The 22,101-nt window shown below is 40.7% G+C and overlaps 1 protein-coding gene and 1 long non-coding RNA gene across 2 annotated transcripts in view; both read left to right on the top strand.

Moving 5' to 3' along the window:
• LOC116221411 overlaps window positions 1–11,352 on the top strand; it is a 24,178-nt gene extending 12,826 nt beyond the window's left edge. The window contains exons 10-12 of the mRNA XM_031571340.2: window positions 4,090–4,307; window positions 10,565–10,987; window positions 11,244–11,352. Of these exons, the coding sequence (XP_031427200.2) occupies window positions 4,090–4,307; window positions 10,565–10,987; window position 11,244 (642 nt within the window). The 3' untranslated portion in view covers window positions 11,245–11,352. The remainder of the gene's footprint in view (window positions 1–4,089; window positions 4,308–10,564; window positions 10,988–11,243) is intronic.
• Window positions 11,353–13,328: 1,976 nt separating this feature from the next.
• Window positions 13,329–17,187, top strand: LOC116221410. The gene is made up of 2 exons (XR_004164100.2): window positions 13,329–15,755; window positions 15,805–17,187. It is a non-coding gene; the product is annotated as an uncharacterized LOC116221410 (long non-coding RNA).
• Window positions 17,188–22,101: the final 4,914 nt, after the last annotated feature.

The raw sequence follows: 22,101 nt of genomic DNA, 5'->3' as shown, positions 1-22,101 counted from the left end.
GAGAGAGAGAGAGAGAGAGAGAGAGAGAGAGAGGGAGAGGGAGAGAGGGAGGGAGAGAGGGAGAGGGAGAGAGAGAGACAGTAGTCTTCAGACTGACACTGACTGAACAGGTGAGAGAGAGAGAGAGAGAGAGGGAGGGAGAGGGAGAGAGAGAGACAGTAGTCTTCAGACTGAACAACACTGAACAGGTGAGAGAGAGAGAGAGAGAGAGAGAGAGGGAGGGAGAGAGAGAGAGGGAGAGAGAGAGAGTAGTCTTCAGACTGACACTGACTGAACAGGTGAGAGAGAGAGAGAGAGAGAGAGTAGTCTTCAGACTGACACTGACTGAACAGGTGAGAGAGAGAGAGAGAGAGAGAGAGAGAGAGAGAGAGTAGTCTTCAGACTGACACTGACTGAACAGGTGAGAGAGAGAGAGAGTAGTCTTCAGACTGACACTGACTGAACAGGTGAGAGAGAGAGAGAGAGAGAGAGAGAGAGAGAGTAGTCTTCAGACTGACACTGACTGAACAGGTGAGAGAGAGAGAGAGAGAGGGAGAGGGAGAGAGGGAGAGAGAGAGAGACAGTAGTCTTCAGACTGACACTGACTGAACAGGTGAGAGAGAGAGAGAGAGAGAGAGAGAGAGAGAGAGAGTAGTCTTCAGACTGACACTGACTGAACAGGTGAGAGAGAGAGAGAGAGAGAGAGAGAGGGAGGGAGAGGGAGAGAGAGAGACAGTAGTCTTCAGACTGACACTGACTGAACAGGTGAGAGAGAGAGAGAGAGAGACAGAGAGAGAGAGTAGTCTTCAGACTGACACTGACTGAACAGGTGAGAGAGAGAGAGAGAGAGAGAGAGAGAGAGAGTAGTCTTCAGACTGACACTGACCAGGTCGAGACGGTAGCTTCTATATATTGAGTTGCAATAGAATTGTGCGAGGGTTTATTGTGATTGTTGGGGCCAAAGGTCACTGATTTTGCTGTGGGAATTCAAACATTGTGGTTAATAATGCATTTTTTTGATAATAAAGAAATCATGCAGAAATTCCATGACTTTGCAGGGTTTTTTGTGGAAATATTATGGTATTAAAAGGAAACCTGCAAATTCGGGAAATCCTTGAATTTTGTCTGTCTATTGTCTAAACCTGTCAGATGTTAAAATACATTGACTTAAGATATGACTTCATTTGTTTTTTTACATTAGTTTTTTAAATACACCAAGAAATAAGCAAAAATCACCCAGTTTGAGTGTTTTAACCTTGGAGTGATTCTCAACTAATCTGGCCCAAATTGTATTGAATTCAAACCATAAAATAAAGATACAAAGATCCCCACCAGTGGCATATAGACAGCTAGTAAGTCAAAGCTCTACTCCAGCCCCCCCCCCCCACACACACACACAAACAGACAAACAGACACACAAACACACACAGACACGCACACACACATGACTCTCATACAGTAGATTATGACTCTTACGGTGCAAACACATGACACCGTTACGAGCGACGCGATATTCTAATCCCATGCATTTCAACAGGTGCCAATCCATTGCGACGTAGACCACCGTTTTGGCCGACGCGACCGATAAAAGTTGGAAAATGTTGAATCCTATGCAAATGAGGAGCGATTTTTCCCGGCAGCGGCCAATCAGATTGTTTGGTGTCGTCTCTGACAGTTTGAAAAAACTATTTCCACACGCTACAACACGCCCACTCAAAGCGATGGAAGCATATCGCGTCGCTGTTATGGGTTTGCACCGTTATACAGTGGACTCTGCCACTCCCCTTTCCCTTTGTGATTCATGAGAACCACAAAGACTCAGCTTTTTCCATTTCAAAATAAAAGCTACTATTAATGTACTTTCTGCGACACACCAGAGGTGTAAAAAGTACTGAAATGTTGTACTCAAGTAAAAGTACAATTACTTTGATGAAATTTTACTTAAGTACAAGTAAAATTACCCATCTAAAAATCTACTCAAGTAAAAGTAAAAAGTAGTTCATTTAAAATGTACTTTAAGTAAAAGTTACTTAGTTACTTTCAACAACTTGATGGGGGCCGCTCCTATATAGTGCAAAAAAGGACAAGGGGTCATAAATCCAATACAAAAACTAGTTATTTTTTATTAAAGGAGAATCTTTAGAAATATAAGTGCAATGACATTAAACATGTCAAACATTAAACATGTCAACACAACATTTAAGAACTTTTGGGAGGACATGTCAAGACATGACAGCTAAAATAAAAAGTTAAAATACCGCTGCCCCACTTAAACTTTGGTTACTTTACTTGTGTCCACCTTTAGAGCATTAGTCTACAAACTTCTTGTTGAGTTTGAGCAGCAGCTGATTTTCAAGATGAGTAGAGTTCATCCGGGCTAGCTTTGCATTGAACAGCAATCCAGCACAGCTGAAGAGTCGCTCGCACGCGGCCGAGGCAGGTAGGCCAGTATTGAGTTTCAGGGACAGTTTTTTGATATTCTGAAAGGCGTTCAGCAGATCCATATTGACTGAGACACAGGCTAGGTACCCTTCTAACTCCCCTGTACCTTCTGGACTTCATTGAGGAAAATAAATCATCTTCATCTGATGAATGTTGTCCAACTTGCTCCAGCCTCCAACATCCGGTCAAGGTGTTGTCTGACATAGACTAGACCTGTAGAATGACAAACAACATTTCTGACAATTAAGTATTGAGCTGCCATCAAGATTCAAGAGTGCATCATAACACAGAAATAGCTATAAATAGCTACTTGAGATGACAGACCTACAGTATACAGAATTATAGCATTATTTTCTATTTCTACATGCATCACAATTCATAATCCTCAATTCTTGCTAACCGGGACCCCTTAGCATGAACATGAAAGACGTGCACGTTGCAAAGCCACCACTTATCGTTATCAATATCTGACTAAACATCGTGATAAATTGCAGATAACGACATACACATTGACTTGTCCAACTGTCTGAAAACGATGGTGTGCGCATATACATTGTTCTGTTTCAAGGCATGGGAGGCAGCCAAATGATTAGCCTAATATCAGTTTATGTGGTGTATTTCATTGCTGATGACTGATCTGCAGTTTTTAACACAATATGAGAGACTGAACATAATAATTCTATGACCTGAAATGAATGGAAGACAGGAATGGTATTATTAGTCTATTGGATGACCGCTGTCGACGTTAGCATACTCAGGTCGGTTGCAAGTGCTAGCCAAAATTAGGCTACTACCTACTAGTGCCATGAAACGCATATTTTGCTTAATGGAGCAAAGCTAACTAAATGACAAAAACGCTGTCTGAACTACTAATGGAAAGGGACAAATACTGTACTTACCAACACATGCTTGCGCAGATTTGAAGATGAATTTGTATAAGCAGAAAGTTCTGACTGACGGATTAGGCACAGTTTACACAGCATATAGCTGTTGCCTCTTTTACGTTGGAAGGCAAACTGCTTGCTGAGATGTGGCCACGGGTTTTCTTCATCTTCTTTAATTTCAACTGGCGGAAAGTTCGGTGCTTCAGCTTGTTGGTGGTCCGCAGCTTGTTGGTAGTCCGCACTATCATCTTCCTCCATATCTATCTCTCGTGACTCGGCACCGTACTGGTGCCTTGCATCGACTCCATCATCCACTCTATGCAGCATCCACCACTGCAGTGAGCATTGTGGTGCGCGATTCCTGCCTTGAACTATGTTTTTTTTTATTACTCAGTAACGGATGTAATTTCCAATGCAGCGAAGTACAATACTTCAGTCAAAATCTACTTAAGTAAAAGTAAAATTACCGATTTAAAAAACTACTTAAAAATTACAAAGTACACAAAAAAACTACTCAATTACAGTAACGTGAGTAAAAGTAATTCGTTACTTTACACCTCTGCGACACACTTGGAACCACCGCCACACTCAATCATTCAGAATGATTCTGCGACCCACTTTTCACTGCCCTAGTGTACAGTTGTGCAGGAGGATGACAACTTTAGGATCTCATTGTTAATTCAAGCAAAAGGGTTTTTTTCTCTTCTTGGGAAAGGTGTCATTTTCAGTCTGAGACTTTAGAACATTTATGAATATAACCAGAGTGTCTCCCCTACTCTCACAGGCTACTGTTTCGCCAGCGCATACGGCTACTGCGGTTACGGTTACTTCAGCAAGGACGAGTAAAGATGCAGTCATCGCCACGGCAAACCATTTGGACAGAAAAGATAAGGGGGTGGGGCTTGGGGCCTCAGTGTTGCCACGGCAACCCTCTAGTGTCCAGCTGGAGGGAGTCGCAGGGGCCCCAAAAGAGGAGGAGGAGGCCCAGTCCATGGATGTGAGGTTTGTGTGTGTGTGTGTGTGTGTGTGTGTGTGTGTGTGTGTGTGTCCACGTGTGTTTGTGTTTCTGCACATGTGTTTGGTTGTTTCAGTGTGTGTTTTAGTGCCTGAGTGTGTGTGTGATCACACGAGTGTGTGTGTGTGTGTGTGTGGTGCAGTTCAATGATGTGAGGTTTGTGTGTCTTTGGGCCTCTGTGGGTGTGTGAGTGTGAGTGAGTGAATTATTTAATTTGCTTCAGTTTTATTAACCCTCTATACCCCAATAGAATTCTAGAACACTGCAGCATATTACTGCGAAAACCAGAGAATTCCTGTATTTTTTGTTATTCTGTAAACAAACAGTTACAGTTAGAAAACAAAAGAAAAATTACAATTACAAGTTTGTTTTGTTTGAAAGGGCATAAATTGTTTGTTAATATGATATCAAATATGTATTAGTGACATCTACAAATATTAAAATACGTAGCTTTACATACACCCTAAAGTTCAAATTCATACGTTTTGAACCGTACTGCCGACCTATTTATTACATTTAATATCATCTTAATGTATTTAATTAGTATTTGTTTTATATTTTGTAAATAAATAAATACATATTAAACTTAATATTTAAATATTAACACTACTAAACCATATAGATAACCAACATTTTTGCTAATTTGGTGGAAAACACCAACCTCTATGCCTCTTCAAATGCATCCTGGTGCAATACATTTGTGGAAGAGGTGAAGGTGTTTGTGGGAATAAACATCCTCATGGATATCCATCATTTACCCTCTTATCTTGACTACTGTTCATCTGATCCAGCCTTACAAGTGTCCTATGTGGCAGACACCATGCCACGAAATAGGTATGAGGAGTTAAGCAGATACGTACCCTGTTCAAACCCAAGGATAGCAGACTCAGGTGAAAAGCTTCAGAAAGTGAGACCATTACAGTTTTTTCCAATCATTTTCAAACTTGGTTCAATACCATGTACACTTTCTCAAAACACTTAACACATCCAGCATATCAGTAGACTATGTGAACTAAATGGGATACTTTTCCATTGCTTAGATACAAAATGCAGTCAATGACCACTTCTTCTAAAATTCATGGATACCTGTCTCAGTCAATGTTCACCACCAGCAAAACGCTGTGCAACTACAGCATTTTTTCAGATATTTAGATACTCTGTTCAAAACAGTTAACTTTCAGTTCAAAACCAGACACAATTTAGATCACTGTAGATGGAAAGATGCTGTATTTTCACAGACAAATGAAATTATACACTTGAAATAAGACAGATTTAGTTTTTTTACTAATATTCATAAATGTATTTAGTTTCCATCTTTGTTTTGTTTGTTTGCAGCCTTGCTGCCAACTATACTGCAGTACAGCATTTGTGTTGAAATGTACATGTGTGTAAAATATAGATGTAGGTGTCACTGAAGACATTTTCCCACTATTACTGCTGAATATGAAAGGCATGGGCCATCAACGAGACAAAGTGACCCAAAAAGGGAACTACAACAAAAATGTATATCCAAAGTGACTTACAATATAAATTTTCATTGCCCAGGAATTGAACCCAGGTCAGCTACTTGTTAGCCAACAACACTAACCACTGTACCACTTATCACACCTGCCAATCTTGCCACACAAAACTGGTATCTACAAACCAACAGAAAAGTTTGTTCTTCCAATAATTTTTACTCGTCTCAATACCATGTACACATTCCCAAAACACTTAACACATCGAGCATACCAGTAGACTGTGTGAACCAAACTGTGGATACTTGCCCCTATGCTTATATACAAGTGCAGTCAATGACCACTTCTTCCGAAATTCATGGATACCTGTCTCAGTCAAGGTTCACTACCAGCAAAACGCTGTGCAACTACAGCATTTTTTGCCGATGTTTAGATACTCTATTCAAAACAGTTAACTTTCAGTTTAAAACCTAACTTACAGTAATTTAGATTACTGTACATGGAAAGATGCTGTATTTGGACAGACAAATTAAGGTATATGCTTGAATAAGACAAAGTATTCTTATTTTAGCAGGAAGTTTAGTTAGATTATTTTGTTGTTTTGGCTTGCAGACTTCTTACTATCTCTACAGAAGGCAAACATAGATGTAGCTGTTCCTGAAGAGTTGTTTCCACTATTACAGTACTGCTCTATATGTAAGTCATAGGCTATCAGTGAAAGACAGTGATTGAAAAATGCAATTACAGTAAATGTACCCACTCAATAGTGACATCTATTGTGAGAAGCAAACTAACATATGAACACTGTCTTCAGATAGTTAGCTTGGATTGACGTATTTCCAAGATGCAATGCAAAGGAGAATGTTACCGTAAATTTGAAGTTCAAACATGTCAAAGTTTGACACCAAAAACAGAGGACAGAATGGATCAGCATTAGGGCTACAGTAGAATTCTAGTGGTATTACAGTACTTTGGTAGACTGCATCTTGTGTTGATGTATGTAAATATTGGAAATACTACAGTAAATACTTAGCATATTTATGCCTTTTTGTTGTCCTGTAGTAAGCCTATATAGTGCAGTAACACGTGCAATTTTAGCATATGACTGTAATGACACATATTGCAGCATTTTAGAATTGTTTGTTCACTGTAATATAACAATATTTACTATAGTCCAAATAAGTTTTTGCCTTTGTGTGTTTTTTCTCCTTTTTGCAATGCAAACCTACAGTAATCTATGCCAATCTAGAGGATACAGCAACATGTTATAATTGGCAATGCTTCAAGTTGTTAGTGTTTTTTAGGTCATTGTACTCTGACAGAGAACATTTGCTAAAGTTACGGCATGACTCACTTTTGGGTGAAGTATGAAGTGTTTTGGTGGTTGTAGTGCATTTTGCACCAAAGGTTAACTGATATGCTGAGGTATGTGTCTGTTAAGCCCACTGTGTGAAGAGTTTTGGAAAAAGTGTACATGGTATTGACACAAGTTTAAAAGTGATCGGAAAAAACTGTAATGTGTGTCCTCCAGGAGAACGTCCTAAAACTTCTTCGACCATGGAAAAATCTCTCAGTAGGTGAGGCCATGATTAAAATTGACGGCATGTTACTTTGGAAACAGTATATGCCTAAGAAACATGTCAGATGGGGTATTAAGATCTGGTGTCTCTATGACTCCCTGAAAGGAAACTGTTTAGCATTCAATGTATATATAGGCAACAAGGGGTGTGTGGCAGATGATATTTGGTTTGGGATAAAAGGTAGTAATGGATCTTATGTCAGACAACCTATACAAACACCACCACTTGTATGCGGACAACTTTTGTCCTTCAATTCCTTTAGTGAGAAACCTACTCTGTCCTACTGAAGCTTCCCTACGCTCATCAGGCCTCTCGCTGTTCCTCTCCCCCATGTCCTCACTCCTCTCTGCTGCCACAGCACCCTCACTCACTTCTCTACTCTCAGATGAGCTGGAACACCCGACATCCTGACGCATAAAAGAAAAAACTATCCCATTATTGTAAGCCATCACAGTGGAAGCCATTAGTGTTTCCTCCATTTTTCTGTCAATTGTTTTCTGTCACATCATCGGCTCAATATCCCAGTGTGAACTACATACGGACTAGCTACTGCACATCTACTATACATTTTATGTAGTGTTGATGTCCTATACTATGGTCCTATATGAGCACTGATCTCATTGTGATTGGCTTTCTACAGCTTAAAAGCTGTACCAGCTTAAAATTTAACATCACAACATATTACTAGCTGGTTGTCGAATAATCTGCTGAATGCCTTTCCAATATGAGGTTTTAAATATATTATAAATGGTTATTTGTTACCATGAGCGTACAGCTCAAAAAAGAATGGAGGGATTTGAATAACTAGTAGAGACGAACAAAAAATAATTAGAAGTGAGAATAAAAAAAGTGACCCATTTTCACAGTTTTCTTTTTTACTATACATGTTATTTATCTAAATCTGATCAGTTTAGTAAGTAATGAGGCTGATGCAGTCACTAGCAAGCTATCAACTAACTCCTGACTGGCTCGAACTCCTCAGACTTACGTTACCTCAGTCAATGTAGATAGCTAGCAAAATAGCTGGAAAACTTGTCATGAAAATTGAGATGACGATCCAAATTTTAAAATACATTTTCTTCTGACAAACAGAAAACACAGCCGATTACCCATGTCGTCGTTATTTGTGCACAAAATAGCTCTTACCCACAGACGCAGGTGCTTGCTTCGTAGGTTGCGAAAGTCACGAATTGACCGTCATTTCCACAAGTGAGGTAACGTGAAAATTAGCTTATTTATTATCCCTCAAAGATCAATAATTACATTTTACATATCTCGGCAAATAAAAGTGTCATGGGTTTACAATCCATTCAAATTTCATTGATCTAGCTATGTCTTATCAATTTAGAGAACGATGAGGCTGGTGCTAGTTGTAAACCAACACTTCTCAGTGACCGCAATACGAAGACGTTACTAGAGAGTTAGCTAGTCAGAAAAAAACAGGAGGATACTAATATTACTATTTTTAATACGTTTTTTGATTTTGATTTTTCAAACATGGTCGTCACTGTCATACAAACGTGATGAGTCGTCGTCTTTGGTGCACAAAAATACGTTCTCATCCAGTGAGAACAGATGCAGACGTCTCTGATTGCTAGCCTTTACTGCAAGAGACACTGTAATCCTCAGGCCATCTGTCAGTAGCGAAGTTTAGTTAACAAATACTTCAGAAAAGTAAATGACAGCATACCCAGTTTCCGGTTTCAAAATAAAAGTAAGATGTTCATGTATCCACTAGCGGAGTATTATTTCATGAATTAATGTTGTAGTATAAAAACTGTGTCTTTAAAAGTTACGGCCGGCCGCGGCCGCTATGGGGAAATTCTAACATGCCGTCGGCGGCCGCTATGGGGATTAGAGGGTTAAATAAATATAATAATTTTGTGCTATTAATGTTAGCAAGGATCTCAAAGCCAGTGCCTGAACTCTCATATGGCATATGAGTTTGAGAATGAGTGAGTGAGTTTGGGAATGAGTGTGTGAATGAATAAGCGTGTGAATGAATGAGTGAGTGAGTTTGAGAATGAGTGAGTGAGTGAGTGAGCGAATGAATAAGCATGTGAATGAATGAGTGAGTTAGTTTGGGAATGAGTGAGTGTCTTTGGGAATGAGTGTGTGAGTTTGGGAATGAGTGAGTGTCTTTGGGAATGAGTGTGTGAGTTTGGGAATGAGTGAGTGAGTGAGTGAGTGAGTGAATGAATAAGCGTGTGAATGAATGAGTGAGTGAGTTTGGGAATGAGTGAGTGTCTTTGGGAATGAGTGTGTGAGTTTGGGAATGAGTGAGTGTCTTTGGGAATGAGTGTGTGAGTTGGGGAATGAGTGAGTGAGTGGGTGAGTGAGTGAATGAATAAGCGTGTGAATGAATGAGTGAGTGAGTTTGGAAATGAGTGAGTGTCTTTGGGAATGAGTGTGTGAGTTTAGGAATGAGTGGGTTAGTGTGTGAATGAATAAGTGTGTGAATGAGTGAGTGAGTGAGTGGGTGTGTGAATGAGTGAGTGAATGAATAAGCGTGTGAATGAATGAGTGAGTAGGTGTGTGATTGAGTGAGTGAGTGAGTGAGTGAGTGAGTGAGTGAGTAAGTGTGTGAATGAGTGAGTAAGTAGTTGTGTGAATGAATAAGTGTGTGAATGAGTGAGTGTGTGTGTGTGTGAATGAGTGAGTGAGTGAGTGGGTGTGTGAATGAGTGAGTGAGTTAAAGAATAAGTGTGTGATTGAGTGAGTGAATGAATAAGTGTGTGAATGAGTGGGTTAGTGAGTGAATGAGTATGTGAATGAATAAGTGTGTGAATGAGTGAGGGAGTAAGTAGGTGTGTGAATGAGTGAGTGAGTGAGTGGGTGGGTGTGTGAATGAGTGAGTGAATGAATAAGTGTGTGAATGAGTGAGTGAGTAAGTAGGTGTGTGAATGAGTGAGTAAGTAGGTGTGTGAATGAGTGAGTGAGTGGGTGTGTGAATGAGTGTGTGAATGAGTGAGTGAGTTTGGGAATGAGTGGGTTAGTGTGTGAATGAGTGAGTGAGTGAGTGAATGAGTAAGTGTGTGAATGAATGAGTAAGTGAGTGAATGAATAAGTGTGTGAATGAGTAAGTAAGTGTGTGAATGAATAAGTGTGTGAATGAGTGAGTGTGTGAATGAGTGAGTGAGTAAGTGTGTGATTGAGTGAGTGTCTGTTCCTCTTAATTTTTGTCTTTCTCTCTCTTTACTTTTTCAGCCCCGTCTCTAAGGATGACCTAGTCTCCATCCCAGAATTCTCTCCTCTGCAAGAAGAGGCGTTACTAACCCAGACTAACTCCGCCCACTCTTCCTGTACAAGCTCCTCCCCTACGAGAGCCCTTCTGGATCTTCTGGACCTCACTGGACACGTGGCGTATCCATGCCCTGTTGCCACGGCAACCGCTGCTTTGTCATCATCCTCCTCTACTATCTCCGTGGTAACCAATCAGCCCGGTGACTGTAACCGCAACCCTGTGACGTCCTCAGTGACATTGTTGTCTTCGACCAGTGATCAGAAGCATCAGAATCAATGTCGACCAATCCCATCACCGATAAAGCCCGTTACCATGACCCTACCTGCTGTGGTCATAAAGGACGGGACAACTACAGCATTGCAAGGCAGAGGCAAAGTGGATGCTTGGTAAGAGGGTTGTGTGTGTGTGTGTGTGTGTGTGTGTGTGTGTGTGAGTGTGTGTGTGTGTGTGTGTGTGTGTGTGAGTGTGTGTGTGTTAGTTGTTGTTTATATTTGTTTTGTATTAGTAAATGTATTAGGAAAGATGATTGGATGGATATGGCTATGTCTTGGTAAAAGATAACGTGACTTCTAAAAGAAGGGCTGTAAATTAATTGTAAAATGTTTAATAATAATAATTTCTGTTTTTGTTTTTGTTCCACAGAAGGACTACTATGCAGTGACTTGATGGCCACTCTCCAGTCGTGTGTGTGTGTGTGTGTGTTTGTAAGAGAGAGAGAGAGGATGTGTGTGTGTGTGTTTGTAAGAGAGAGAGAGGATGTGTGTGTGTGTGTTTGTAAGAGAGAGAGAGAGGATGTGTGTGTGTGTGTTTGTAAGAGAGAGAGTGAGAGGATGTGTGTGTGTGTGTTTGTAAGAGAGAGAGAGAGGATGTGTGTGTGTGTGTTTGTAAGACAGAGAGAGAGGATGTGTGTGTGTGTGTGTTTGTAAGAGAGAGAGAGAGAGGATGTGTGTCCACCTAGGGGGACCTCTAGGTGCAGTCGTGGAAAAATGTTTTTGTTCACTTCAGTCTGTAATTGTAGTTATTCTGACTTTACCCTCAAAAGACATCATCCCCCATAATGCTCCTCATTTGGGGCGACAGTGGTACAGGGGGTAGAGAAGTCGTTTAGTAATCAGAAGGTTGCTAGTTCGACTCCCTGTCGAAGCGTCCTTGAGCAAGACACTGAACCCCTAATTGCTCCTGATGTGCAGTGTGCCATCAGTGTAAATGTAAAATGTGTATACATTGTAAGTTGCACATATGTAAGTCGCTTTGGATAAAAGTGTCTGCTAAATTACTAAATGTAAATGTCATTTGCCTTCAACATGTCCTGCAGTGTGTGTTAGGGTTAGGGTAAGGGTACGGACTCCACCCAACACAACCATGTATGACCTACAGCTGAATGTAAGAGAAAGAAAACAGCTTAAGTTTCCTTTATAGAGACCACATGTTCGCTGTTCTGTGAACATCTACTCAAATAATAATAATCTGCATTGTCATGTGTGTGTGTGTGTGTGTAGACTGCAGCTTTACTCACATGTGTGTGTGTGTGTGTGTGTGTGTGTGTGTGTGTGTGTGTGTGTGAGACTGCAGCTTTATTCACGTGTGTGTGTGTGTGTGTGTGTGTGTGTGTGTGTGTGTGTGTGTGTTTTATAGAGACCACATGTTTGCTGTTCTGTAACATCTACTCAAAATATAAACTGCATTAAGAGATAGTTCTACACCGATGCCTTCTTGGGTAAATATTTAAGTTATAGACTGATATTCAATCACTAGTCATTTTAATAGTGGCGTAGATAGCAAAAAGCAATACTGTACATGTAAACGAATATTATAACATAGAAAAAACAAAGATAAATAAACGTGTTCAATTCTTCCCAATAGGGGCCAACCGTGAAGCCTCCCTCCGTTAAGTATCTGTTTGGCCCACGGTCCGTTTCGTCCACGGAGGCAGCTTTGCTGACAAATGAATGACCTACTGTACCTGGCCTTTAGATTTGTCATTCCTTTCTGAATACATAAAAAAACACAATAAATATTCATCAGGACAGTAGCTTTAGTTAGGGCCAGATTTAGTACTAGGCCCACAGACATAGTCTAGACCCAGAGACATAGACTAGACCCAGAGACATAGTCTAGACCCAGAGACATAGTCTAGACCCAGAGACATACTCTAGACCCAGATACATAGTCTAGACCCAGAGACATAGTCTAGACCCAGAGACATACTCTAACCCATAGGGTTTGAAGTGTAAGGCAGAGCTCTCCAGTGTGTGCCCCACAGCCCTGCTTGAGTTTAAGGTTTCCTGTTAAACCCAAAGCCTAATGCACAGATCTGGTTCTTTGGTTCTTCCCCTGTGCTGGATGCATTATTTGGGTTATGCAGTATTTCTGTGAGATTGGACCAAGGACCTTAACAGACCTTTGCTGTATAAAAGCTTTGAGAGGAAATCCTTTAGTTGGACACACACACCCTTTATGGGAGAAATCTCCTGTGACTAAAAATGTGTCCAGTATTAATGACTGTATGTCTATAACTCTATACGTAATATGTTTTTTTTTTGGAGAGTGTAGGAATGTTAGTTTGTGTATGTGTGTGTGTTTATTTCAATTCAATTTCAATTTCAATTTCAATTCAATTCAATTCAATTTCAATTAAATTCAATTCAATTCAATTCAATTTAATTTAATTAAATTTCAATTCAATTCAATTCAATTCAATTCCAATTTCAATTCAATTTTTATTTATATAGTACCATAACAATACAATTGTCTCAAGGCGCTTTATGTTTATGCATTCAGTTGATGTGTGTTTTAAAAAGCATCACTTCAAAACTCAGTTTAAAACGAAGTAACAAAATGCTAACTTAGTATTACAAATGCAATTACAACCCAGGTTAACATAACTAAGAAATGGAGGACATAAGATGACAACTCCTAACCTCCATTGTGTTTTGGTAGTTGAATATATGATTTAGTTTAAATAATCTCTTGTGACATAGCAGTATATGTTTCCAGCAACCACCAGTTTAATCATAATTACCACTGCAACTGTATTATGGTCCATTAATATGTGCCTGAGGAGTATTTCAGCATTTACAAAAACTGCGCTATCTTTAAAACAAAAAAAACCCAAATCGCAGCTTCTGATGACATATTACCTGACCTCTCATGGAACCCTTCAGGCTGAGTGTAGCGCTGTGTTGCCATGGTGACAAGCTGAGTGTAGCGCTGTGTTGCCATGGGTACATGCCAGGAGGACTAGCTATGGAGAAACATTTTATTAGTTCTATTTTGCAAAGAGTTTGGAATGCTAATTTTTTTTTTTTTAGTGTGTGTGTGTGTGAGTGTGGTTGAGCGTGTGCCCGTATGCATGGCATCTGTTTAAAACCTTGTAGACTTGTAGACTTTTGTGTCTTGCCAAAATATACCAAGTGCCCATGCACCCCATAAACATGTAATCAATCCTTTTGCTTGTCACCGATAGCAGCCAGCAATCTCACCTTTCCTCTACTTACAAATGTGTCATCGATTAATATGCATCTCTGCTTGTTAAGATCTAAATAGACTGATTAAATACGAATAAGATAGATAGACTAGGTTATCTGTTAGTCATATAGAGATTTGTAAGCCAAATGTTCACGTGAAATGAACCTGCTCCAGGGCCAACTCTGAATGTAGAATATGAGACTGCCCCCCCCCCCCCCCGCCCCCGCCACCCTCGAGAGGGGTCTCCTGCGCCTGCTTGTCATGGGAGATGTTATGCGTAGACCATACATTTAGAAATGCTGTAGACGGACCACAAGGACCATACCGCCATATGTACAACCTCACACATTTGCTAAGGCTACAGTTCAGTTCTAACCCTAACCTAACCCTAGGCTCAGCGCTCATAGACATGTCATCAACCCACAATTAATTAGGTCAGTCTGACTAACCCTAACCCTAATCCTGTCTGACGTTTGAGAAAACCCCAATTAAAAATCCAGCAGCAAATAACCACCATTTGATGAAATTTCTTATTTTATGTTATTTCTTGTAGAAATAGTTTTATTATTTTGCACCAAATCATAGTATTTTAATACGATTTGGTGCAAAAAAACTGTTCTGAGTTGACAATGTATCCAGCAGCTAAAACCTTGACATTGACCCAAAACATAGTGATGAATCAGAGGGTCAACTCACAGGCAGAGTTACGGTTACATACACACACACACACACTAGGAGTATACAGTACCAGTCAAAAGTTTGGACACACCTTCTCAGTATTTGAGAAGTTTTTTTCTTTACTTTTATTATTTTCTACATGGTAGATAACATTTTTTTTTGTTCAGTACATCATTCCATATGTGTTATTTCGTAGTTTAAATATAAGGTGTGTCCAAAAAATAAGGTGTGTCCAAACTTTTGACTGGTACTGTAGATGCAGGTATAGTAGAGTATAGTATGCCATGGGTCACTCATGAAACACACCCTACACACACACACACACACACAACACACACACACACTCACACACACACACACACACTTGTAGTAGTATTCAGGTTTAGGGGTTAGATACTGTAGTATAGTAGAGTATAGTATTCAGGTTTAGGGGTTAGGGGTTAGATACTGTAGTATAGAATTCAGGTTTAGGGGTTAGATACTGTAGTATAGTAGAGTATAGTATTCAGGTTTAGGGGTTAGATACTGTAGTATAGTAGAGTAGAGTATTCAGGTTTAGGGGTTAGATACTGTAGTATAGTAGAGTATAGTATTCAGGTTTAGGGGTTAGATACTGTAGTATAGTAGAGTATAGTATTCAGGTTTAGGGGTTAGGGGTTAGATACTGCAGTATAGTAGAGTATAGTATAGTATGCAGGTTTAGGGGTTAGATACTGTAGTATAGTAGAGTATAGTATTCAGGTTTAGGGGTTAGATACTGTAGTATAGTAGAGTATATAGTATGCAGGTTTAGGGGTTAGATACTGTAGTATAGTATATTATATAGTATTCAGGTTTAGGGGTTAGATACTGTAGTAGAGTATAGTATTCAGGTTTAGGGGTTAGATACTGTAGTATAGTATAGAGTATAGTAATCAGGTTTAGGGGTTAGATATTGTAGTATAGTATAGAGTATAGTATTCAGGTTTAGGGGTTAGATAATGTAGTATAGTAGAGTATAGTATTCAGGTTTAGGGGTTAGATACTGTAGTATAGTAGAGTATAGTATAGTATTCAGGTTTAGGGGTTAGATACTGTAGTATAGTAGAGTATAGTATAGTATTCAGGTTTAGGGGTTAGATACTGTAGTATAGTAGGAGTGTAGTATGCCATGGGTCTCTCATGAAACACACCCTACACACCCTAGACACACACACACACACACCCTACATACACACACACCCTACACACACACACACTTGTGTGTGAGGCCGCAGTGTTCAACCCTGGCCCTTACTGCTGAACAAGTCTAATTTAGATGGGTTAGGGTTAGGGTTAGTAAATGTGATGTCATGTGATGGGTAAGGGTTACCCTGCTGTCGGACCAAGAGCCTTGTGTACCACGGCGGAGGGAACTAGAGGCACCAAGAGCCTTGTGTCCCACGGCGGAGGGAACTAAAGGTCTACACACACACACACACACACACACACACACACACACACACACACACACGAGGCATTAGAGGCATCATTAGAGGGAGACTCCGTGAAGAGCATCCCAATAGTTCTCTAGTTGCAGCATTCAAGGACATTAAATTATGTTTTTGTCATCTCTATATTACTCTGTTCTGTAGCTACTCAGTAGGGGGATACTGGGTTCCTGTTTAGAATGGAATTCCCTTTCTGAAGTAGACGTGAAAGATATAGGAAACTCCTCAAAATGCTTACAAACAAACCTCTTAATGCAGGCAATGGATTAGAAACAAGAAATGTAAAGCTCCATATGTGTACACAAATGATAAATATAGTTATTTAAGCAGCTTTAAAACATTTTCCCAAGCTTTTGCCTTTTTTCCCTAGCAAGCATGCTTTACAGTGAGAAAAAGCCAAACCAGCTCTGTGTGGGGAAACGGACATGTTTATGTTTACCTGATCTGTGATTGGTTTAAAACAGTGGTGATGTGATTGTAGGGTGTGTGTAGTGTACTATAGAGTCTCTATGGTGGAATGAGGACTTTATGAGTGGAATGAGATTCTTTTGAATGAAGAGTGCATTACAAATAAAATACATTATTATTATTAATTATTTAAAGCAAGTCCAGGGATGTAACTGTGTTACATAGTGAACATTGATGTTGGGGTGATTTTTGTTTGTGTGTTTTGGTAAAACACCAAGGTGATGTGATATCAGCAGATGTCTTTGATTGGTTTGAAGCATGTACTCCCGCCCTCCCGGTGACAGTGATCAGCCAATGAACAGTGGAAGCCAGCCTGTCGCTTCATCAGCATGATGTCACCATACCTGATCATCATAACCACTCCTTAATAAGTACGAAGGTGATTGGCTGAATAAAGCTAACTCCTTAATAAGTATGAAGGTGATTCGCTGAATAAAGCTAATTACTGCATTAAAACTATGTCAGTCATTCTGAATAAACTGATTTCGCAGCTTTGGCCATTGGAGATGTCTCTGTTGTATGTTATTGTTATTTGAAGTGAGTGTGTTTGTTTGTGTGTGTGTATGTGTAGCTGGATGTGTTGACGTGAATGTGTACATATCTAACACATTATAAGGCTACGATATTAATTTGGCTACAGTTCCTGCTTTTTGCTGTGGAACGATACAAGAGGAACTAAAGTTTGGTTTATTTATGTGTGTGTGTGTGTGTGAGAGACTGAACTATACGTGAGGAACTAAAGTTTGGTCCCTGTAGAGGGATCGCAAAAGTTATCGCCTGATGCCTAAATAAAGTTCCTTAAACGTGGAAAGGGTGTGGTGAAGACTTTCAGGCAAAGCAGGTGTGTGTGTGTGTGTGTGTGTGAGAGTGCAGCTTTACTCACGTGTGTGTGTGTGTGTGTGAGACTGCAACTTTATTCATGTGTGTGTGTGTGTGTGTGTGTGTGAGACTGCAGCTTTATTCATGTGTGTGTGTGTGTGTGTGAGACTGCAGCTTTATTCATGTGTGTGTGTGTGTGTGTGTGTGTGTGATACTGCAGCTTTATTCACGTGTGTGTGTGTGTGTTTGTGTGAGACTGCAACTTTATTCACGTGTGTGTGTGTGTGTGTGTGTGTGTGAGACTGCAGCTTTATTCATGTGTGTGTGTGTGTGTGTGTAGACTGCAGCTTTATTCACGTGTGTGTGTGTGTGTGAGACTGCAACTTTATTCACGTGTGTGTGTGTGTGTGTGTGTGTGAGACTGCAGCTTTATTCACGTGTGTGTGTGTGTGTGTAGACTGCAGCTTAATTCATGTGTGTGTGTGTGTGTGTGTGTAGACTGCAGCTTTAGTCACATGTGTGTGTGTGTGTGTGTGTAGACCGCAGCTTTACTCACGTGTGTGTGTGTGTGTGTGTAGACTGCAGCTTTACTCACATGTGTGTGTGTGTGTGTGTGAGAGTGCAGCTTTACTCACGTAAAGGGATTTTATATATGTTTAGTTTTGATGAGTTATGTTTAGTTATGTTGGCTGACATGGTGAACGGGAAATTTAGTTACACATGATAGCACAACAACAACAACAACAAAAATGTTTTGAAAACGATGGGCAGAACGGTGGGCCGTCTGTCTGTAATTCACCAGCGGACCAATGAGCATAAGGCCAGCGGATTAACCAATGAGCATAAGGCCAGCGGACTGCCCGAACAACCAATGAGCATCAGGCCAGCGGACCAATGAGCATAAGGCCAGCGGACCAATGAGCATCAGGCCAGCGGACCAATGAGCATAAGGCCAGCGGACCAAAGAGCATAAGGCCAGCGGACTAATGAGCATAAGGCCAGCGGACCAATGAGCATCAGGCCAGCGGACCAATGAGCATAAGGCCAGCGGACCAATGAGCATAAGGCCAGCGGACTGCTAGCTCTGCCCCCAGTGGACAGACCGGTGCACTGGCCCACAGACATATACAGTATACATAGACGCCGCATTGGCCTTTGGATGTTACGTCAACGTCGCCGCCATATTGGAGAGGTGAAGACTGGCCTGTAAACAAACCCAAGTAACCGGTGGAGCTGCGGTTTTTATGGATAAAAAGCACTATATCGTTAACATTTCACAACCGCTTTCACTAAGTCGTTTTTATATTCAAGGCTTTATGATCTATGACAGTGTTTCCCAAACTTTGTACAGTCCCGTATCCCTTCAGACATTCAATCTCCAGCTACGTACCCCGGCCCTCATATGTACATATATATATAAATATATATATTTCATGTTTGTAGTACTAGCGGTTGCTGTCTCTCTGGACCAGGGATTCATTCTTTTTAACCATTTATCCATTTTCGTGCAGCAACCGGAATGAGCTCCCTCTTTTGTACACAGGGCATCAGCGAGTGGAATTCTGACGAGGGAGGTAAACCAACCGTTGTGCCTATGTTTTGACTAACCTACCTGTAGCCATTTTTGGCAGTGTAATTATTTCACTGAACACTACAATGTATACATGAGTGTATTTTTGGCATTGCGATTGGGCTATTCAGACTATTTAAGATGTCATGTCTATTTACAGGTCAGTTTGAAAATGGAATGGGCTATTTCACTTTGAAAATGCAAATCACATTTTTTCCCCCTACGTCCCTTTGCGTACCCCAATTTGACACTGATCTACGAGGAGTACCAAAAAAAGTTTTGTCTCCATGTTACTTAGAATCTCGATAGTTAGGCTATAATCATAATTATAATTAAGACCTTTGTCAGGTTTTTAATGGCACACACGACACACTGGAACACACACGTGCATACATGGAGGCGAAACAGGACACACACGCAGGCCTGAGGTCGCGGTGAATTTATTTTCTGCTTTTTCCCATCCTGGAGCGTCCTTCCTCAAGGACCCCCCAGGAGCAGTGAGCAGCTTGAAGCGCCCGGGGACCAAGTGAAGTGAACTGTCCATCTTTGGTCAGGGATGGCCATGTGTTCTGTTATTTTGTCTGTTGTTTAGTTTTATTCTGTTTAATCGCTGCTAGACGCTCAAGGGAGGAGTGTGGAAACACAGTTTGGAATTGGCAACCATCATTTTTTGCACTTGTCATTAGTTGTGTGTCTGTCTTCCACAAACTAAGGCTGCACCACATTGCCAAACTTAGCACTCTTAAATTACAGAGTGGCAACTCCCGAAAAAAGGTTTGCAAATAACAGTTCTGTTCCCAGGGTTCTAGCTAGTTCTTGTTAAAGTCAGGACAGGTGTGTGGGCTGTGTATATTTGATTCAGGGAGATTCAAGCTTAGATTTGAAAATGTTATAAGAATGATGATTGTTTGGCAACCGCTACTATATGTGTGTATATTTCACTGCTATAAAAATATAGAAAGCAGACTAACTGCCACTGTCTCACTCTTTGATTCATAGGCTATTTGCAGATTTTGTGCCATTTTTTCTCAATGATGATCAATTATTAGTAGTTAAAGATGCACTGTTTCGATAGTTTAGATTTATTTTCAGTATTTCAAAGTGAATGAGCTGTGGGAGAGCAAGAAAAGTTCAAATGATGGGGACGTGGACAGAACAAGCCATTTCCACAATGTAAAAACCTTCGGCACATTTCATGTAGGCCCACAGTACATTATATAATAATAATAATAATAATTTATTTTATTTGTAATGCACTCTTCATTCAAAAGAATCTCAGAGTGCCAACATATTAGAAACTAACTATAATAATACAATAAAATAAAAATTAATTAACATAAGCATAATAGAAAACTTTTTAACATATAGTGTTATATAAGATAACACTTGATTCATCCCCGGGGGATTCGGGTGTTACAGCAGCAGAAAGAGAAAGAATCATCATCAAATCAAATCAAATCAAATCAAACTTTATTTGTACGGCGCATTTCATACAAGGAGGTAACACAATGCGCCTCACAGTAGGAAAGAAAGGGGGGGGGGGGGGGTTACAAACACTTGTAAAAAACACACAGATTTTCTAGAGATAGATAAACAGGAAATAAAATAAACGTACTAACAGGAAAGAAGCAGGAAAAGGCCACTGGCTACTGGCACAGAGGAGTGGCCAAGGCGCTTTGTGGTGTGCCGACGAGGGATCAGTCTGTGGCTGGATGTGCTCCCCATCTGCTGTAGCTTGTCATAGAGGGGATGGGAGGGTTATCCAAAAATGTATTGTTTAAATTGACAGAGGTTGAATGTGTTGATTATATTGGCTTTTATTGTAAATATCTTTGTATTTACAATAAACCGGCGAAGCATCATTCCCTGATGAGCTTAACAGCTTTTACGCACGCTTCGACAGGGACAACCAGGAGGCGGCCATCAAGGCTGTGCTCACTACAGACAACCAGCCCCTCACACTCTCCTCCACCGACGTGTGTGCTGCACTGAGCAGGACTAATGCACGAAAGGCTGCTGGCCCTGATGGTATCCCTGGACGGGTTGATTGACATATTCAACCTGTCACTGGCTCAAGCAGCTGTCCCCACGTGCTTCAAAACCACCTCCATCGTCTGTCAGGTTAAACAACAACACCTCCTCAACCCTCATCCTGAACACTGGTGTCCCACAGGGCTTCTCAACCTTAACATTTGTGAAGAATAGGCTTCGAAGCTCATTGAAGCAGGACAACTTGGAGGCTTTCATGTTAATGTGCACAGAAAAGGAAATCCTCATGTCTATAAGCAACGACTCAGTTATAGATAAAGTGGCTGAAACCAGTGCACTGCTTAGGCGGTTACTGATGCTGTAGATCAGTGGTTCCCAAACTTTTTACAGTCCCGTACCCCTTCAGACATTTAATCTCCAGCTGCGTGTACCCCCCCCCCCCCCCTTGAAAAAAAAAAGTTTTCCTTTTCACCTTTTACTTTTATTCCGTTTTAATCCGTTTCGGCTCATTTTGTTCACCCAGAGGTACAAGTGACAGAAGTGACCCAAACCTTCTAAGGTTGTTGTTTGCCAGCCATCAACAGAACAGAAGACTAAAAAAACATTATTTGCAGGCGATTGGGAAGATGAGCGAATTCATTTGACAGGCCACGGAGGTCTGTGTTGAATAGGGGGGCGTGGCCGGAGCGGAGTTCAGCACAGACGTGACATTTTCTCAGTGGTTTTGTTTTCTAATTAATGCTTGTTCATCGTTGCGATCGTTGTTGTGTTTATAAGAAAGAAATACAGCCTTGCAGGACAAAATACAGGGGAATTTGGGCGATTTTGATGCACAAAATCAAAATAATGTTTCCGTCTGAAAGTTGCAATTCTGTTTCAAACGGTACATTCTGCTAATTCCGTCCGTTTTCTGTTATCGCGGAAATTTTCTCCCCGCGTACCCCCTGAACCACTTCGCGTCCCCCTGGGGGTACGCGTACCCCAGTTTGGGAACCGATGCTGTAGATGCTGTTGGTGCTATTCGCAATGTAACTGTATA

The sequence above is a fragment of the Clupea harengus genome, chromosome 8 (genome assembly GCF_900700415.2).
Source record: "Clupea harengus chromosome 8, Ch_v2.0.2, whole genome shotgun sequence".
In the NCBI taxonomy this organism is placed as follows: Eukaryota; Metazoa; Chordata; class Actinopteri; order Clupeiformes; family Clupeidae; genus Clupea; species Clupea harengus.
The sequence above is the reverse complement of the archived record's forward strand: the minus strand, read 5'-3'. Positions and strand labels throughout refer to the sequence as shown.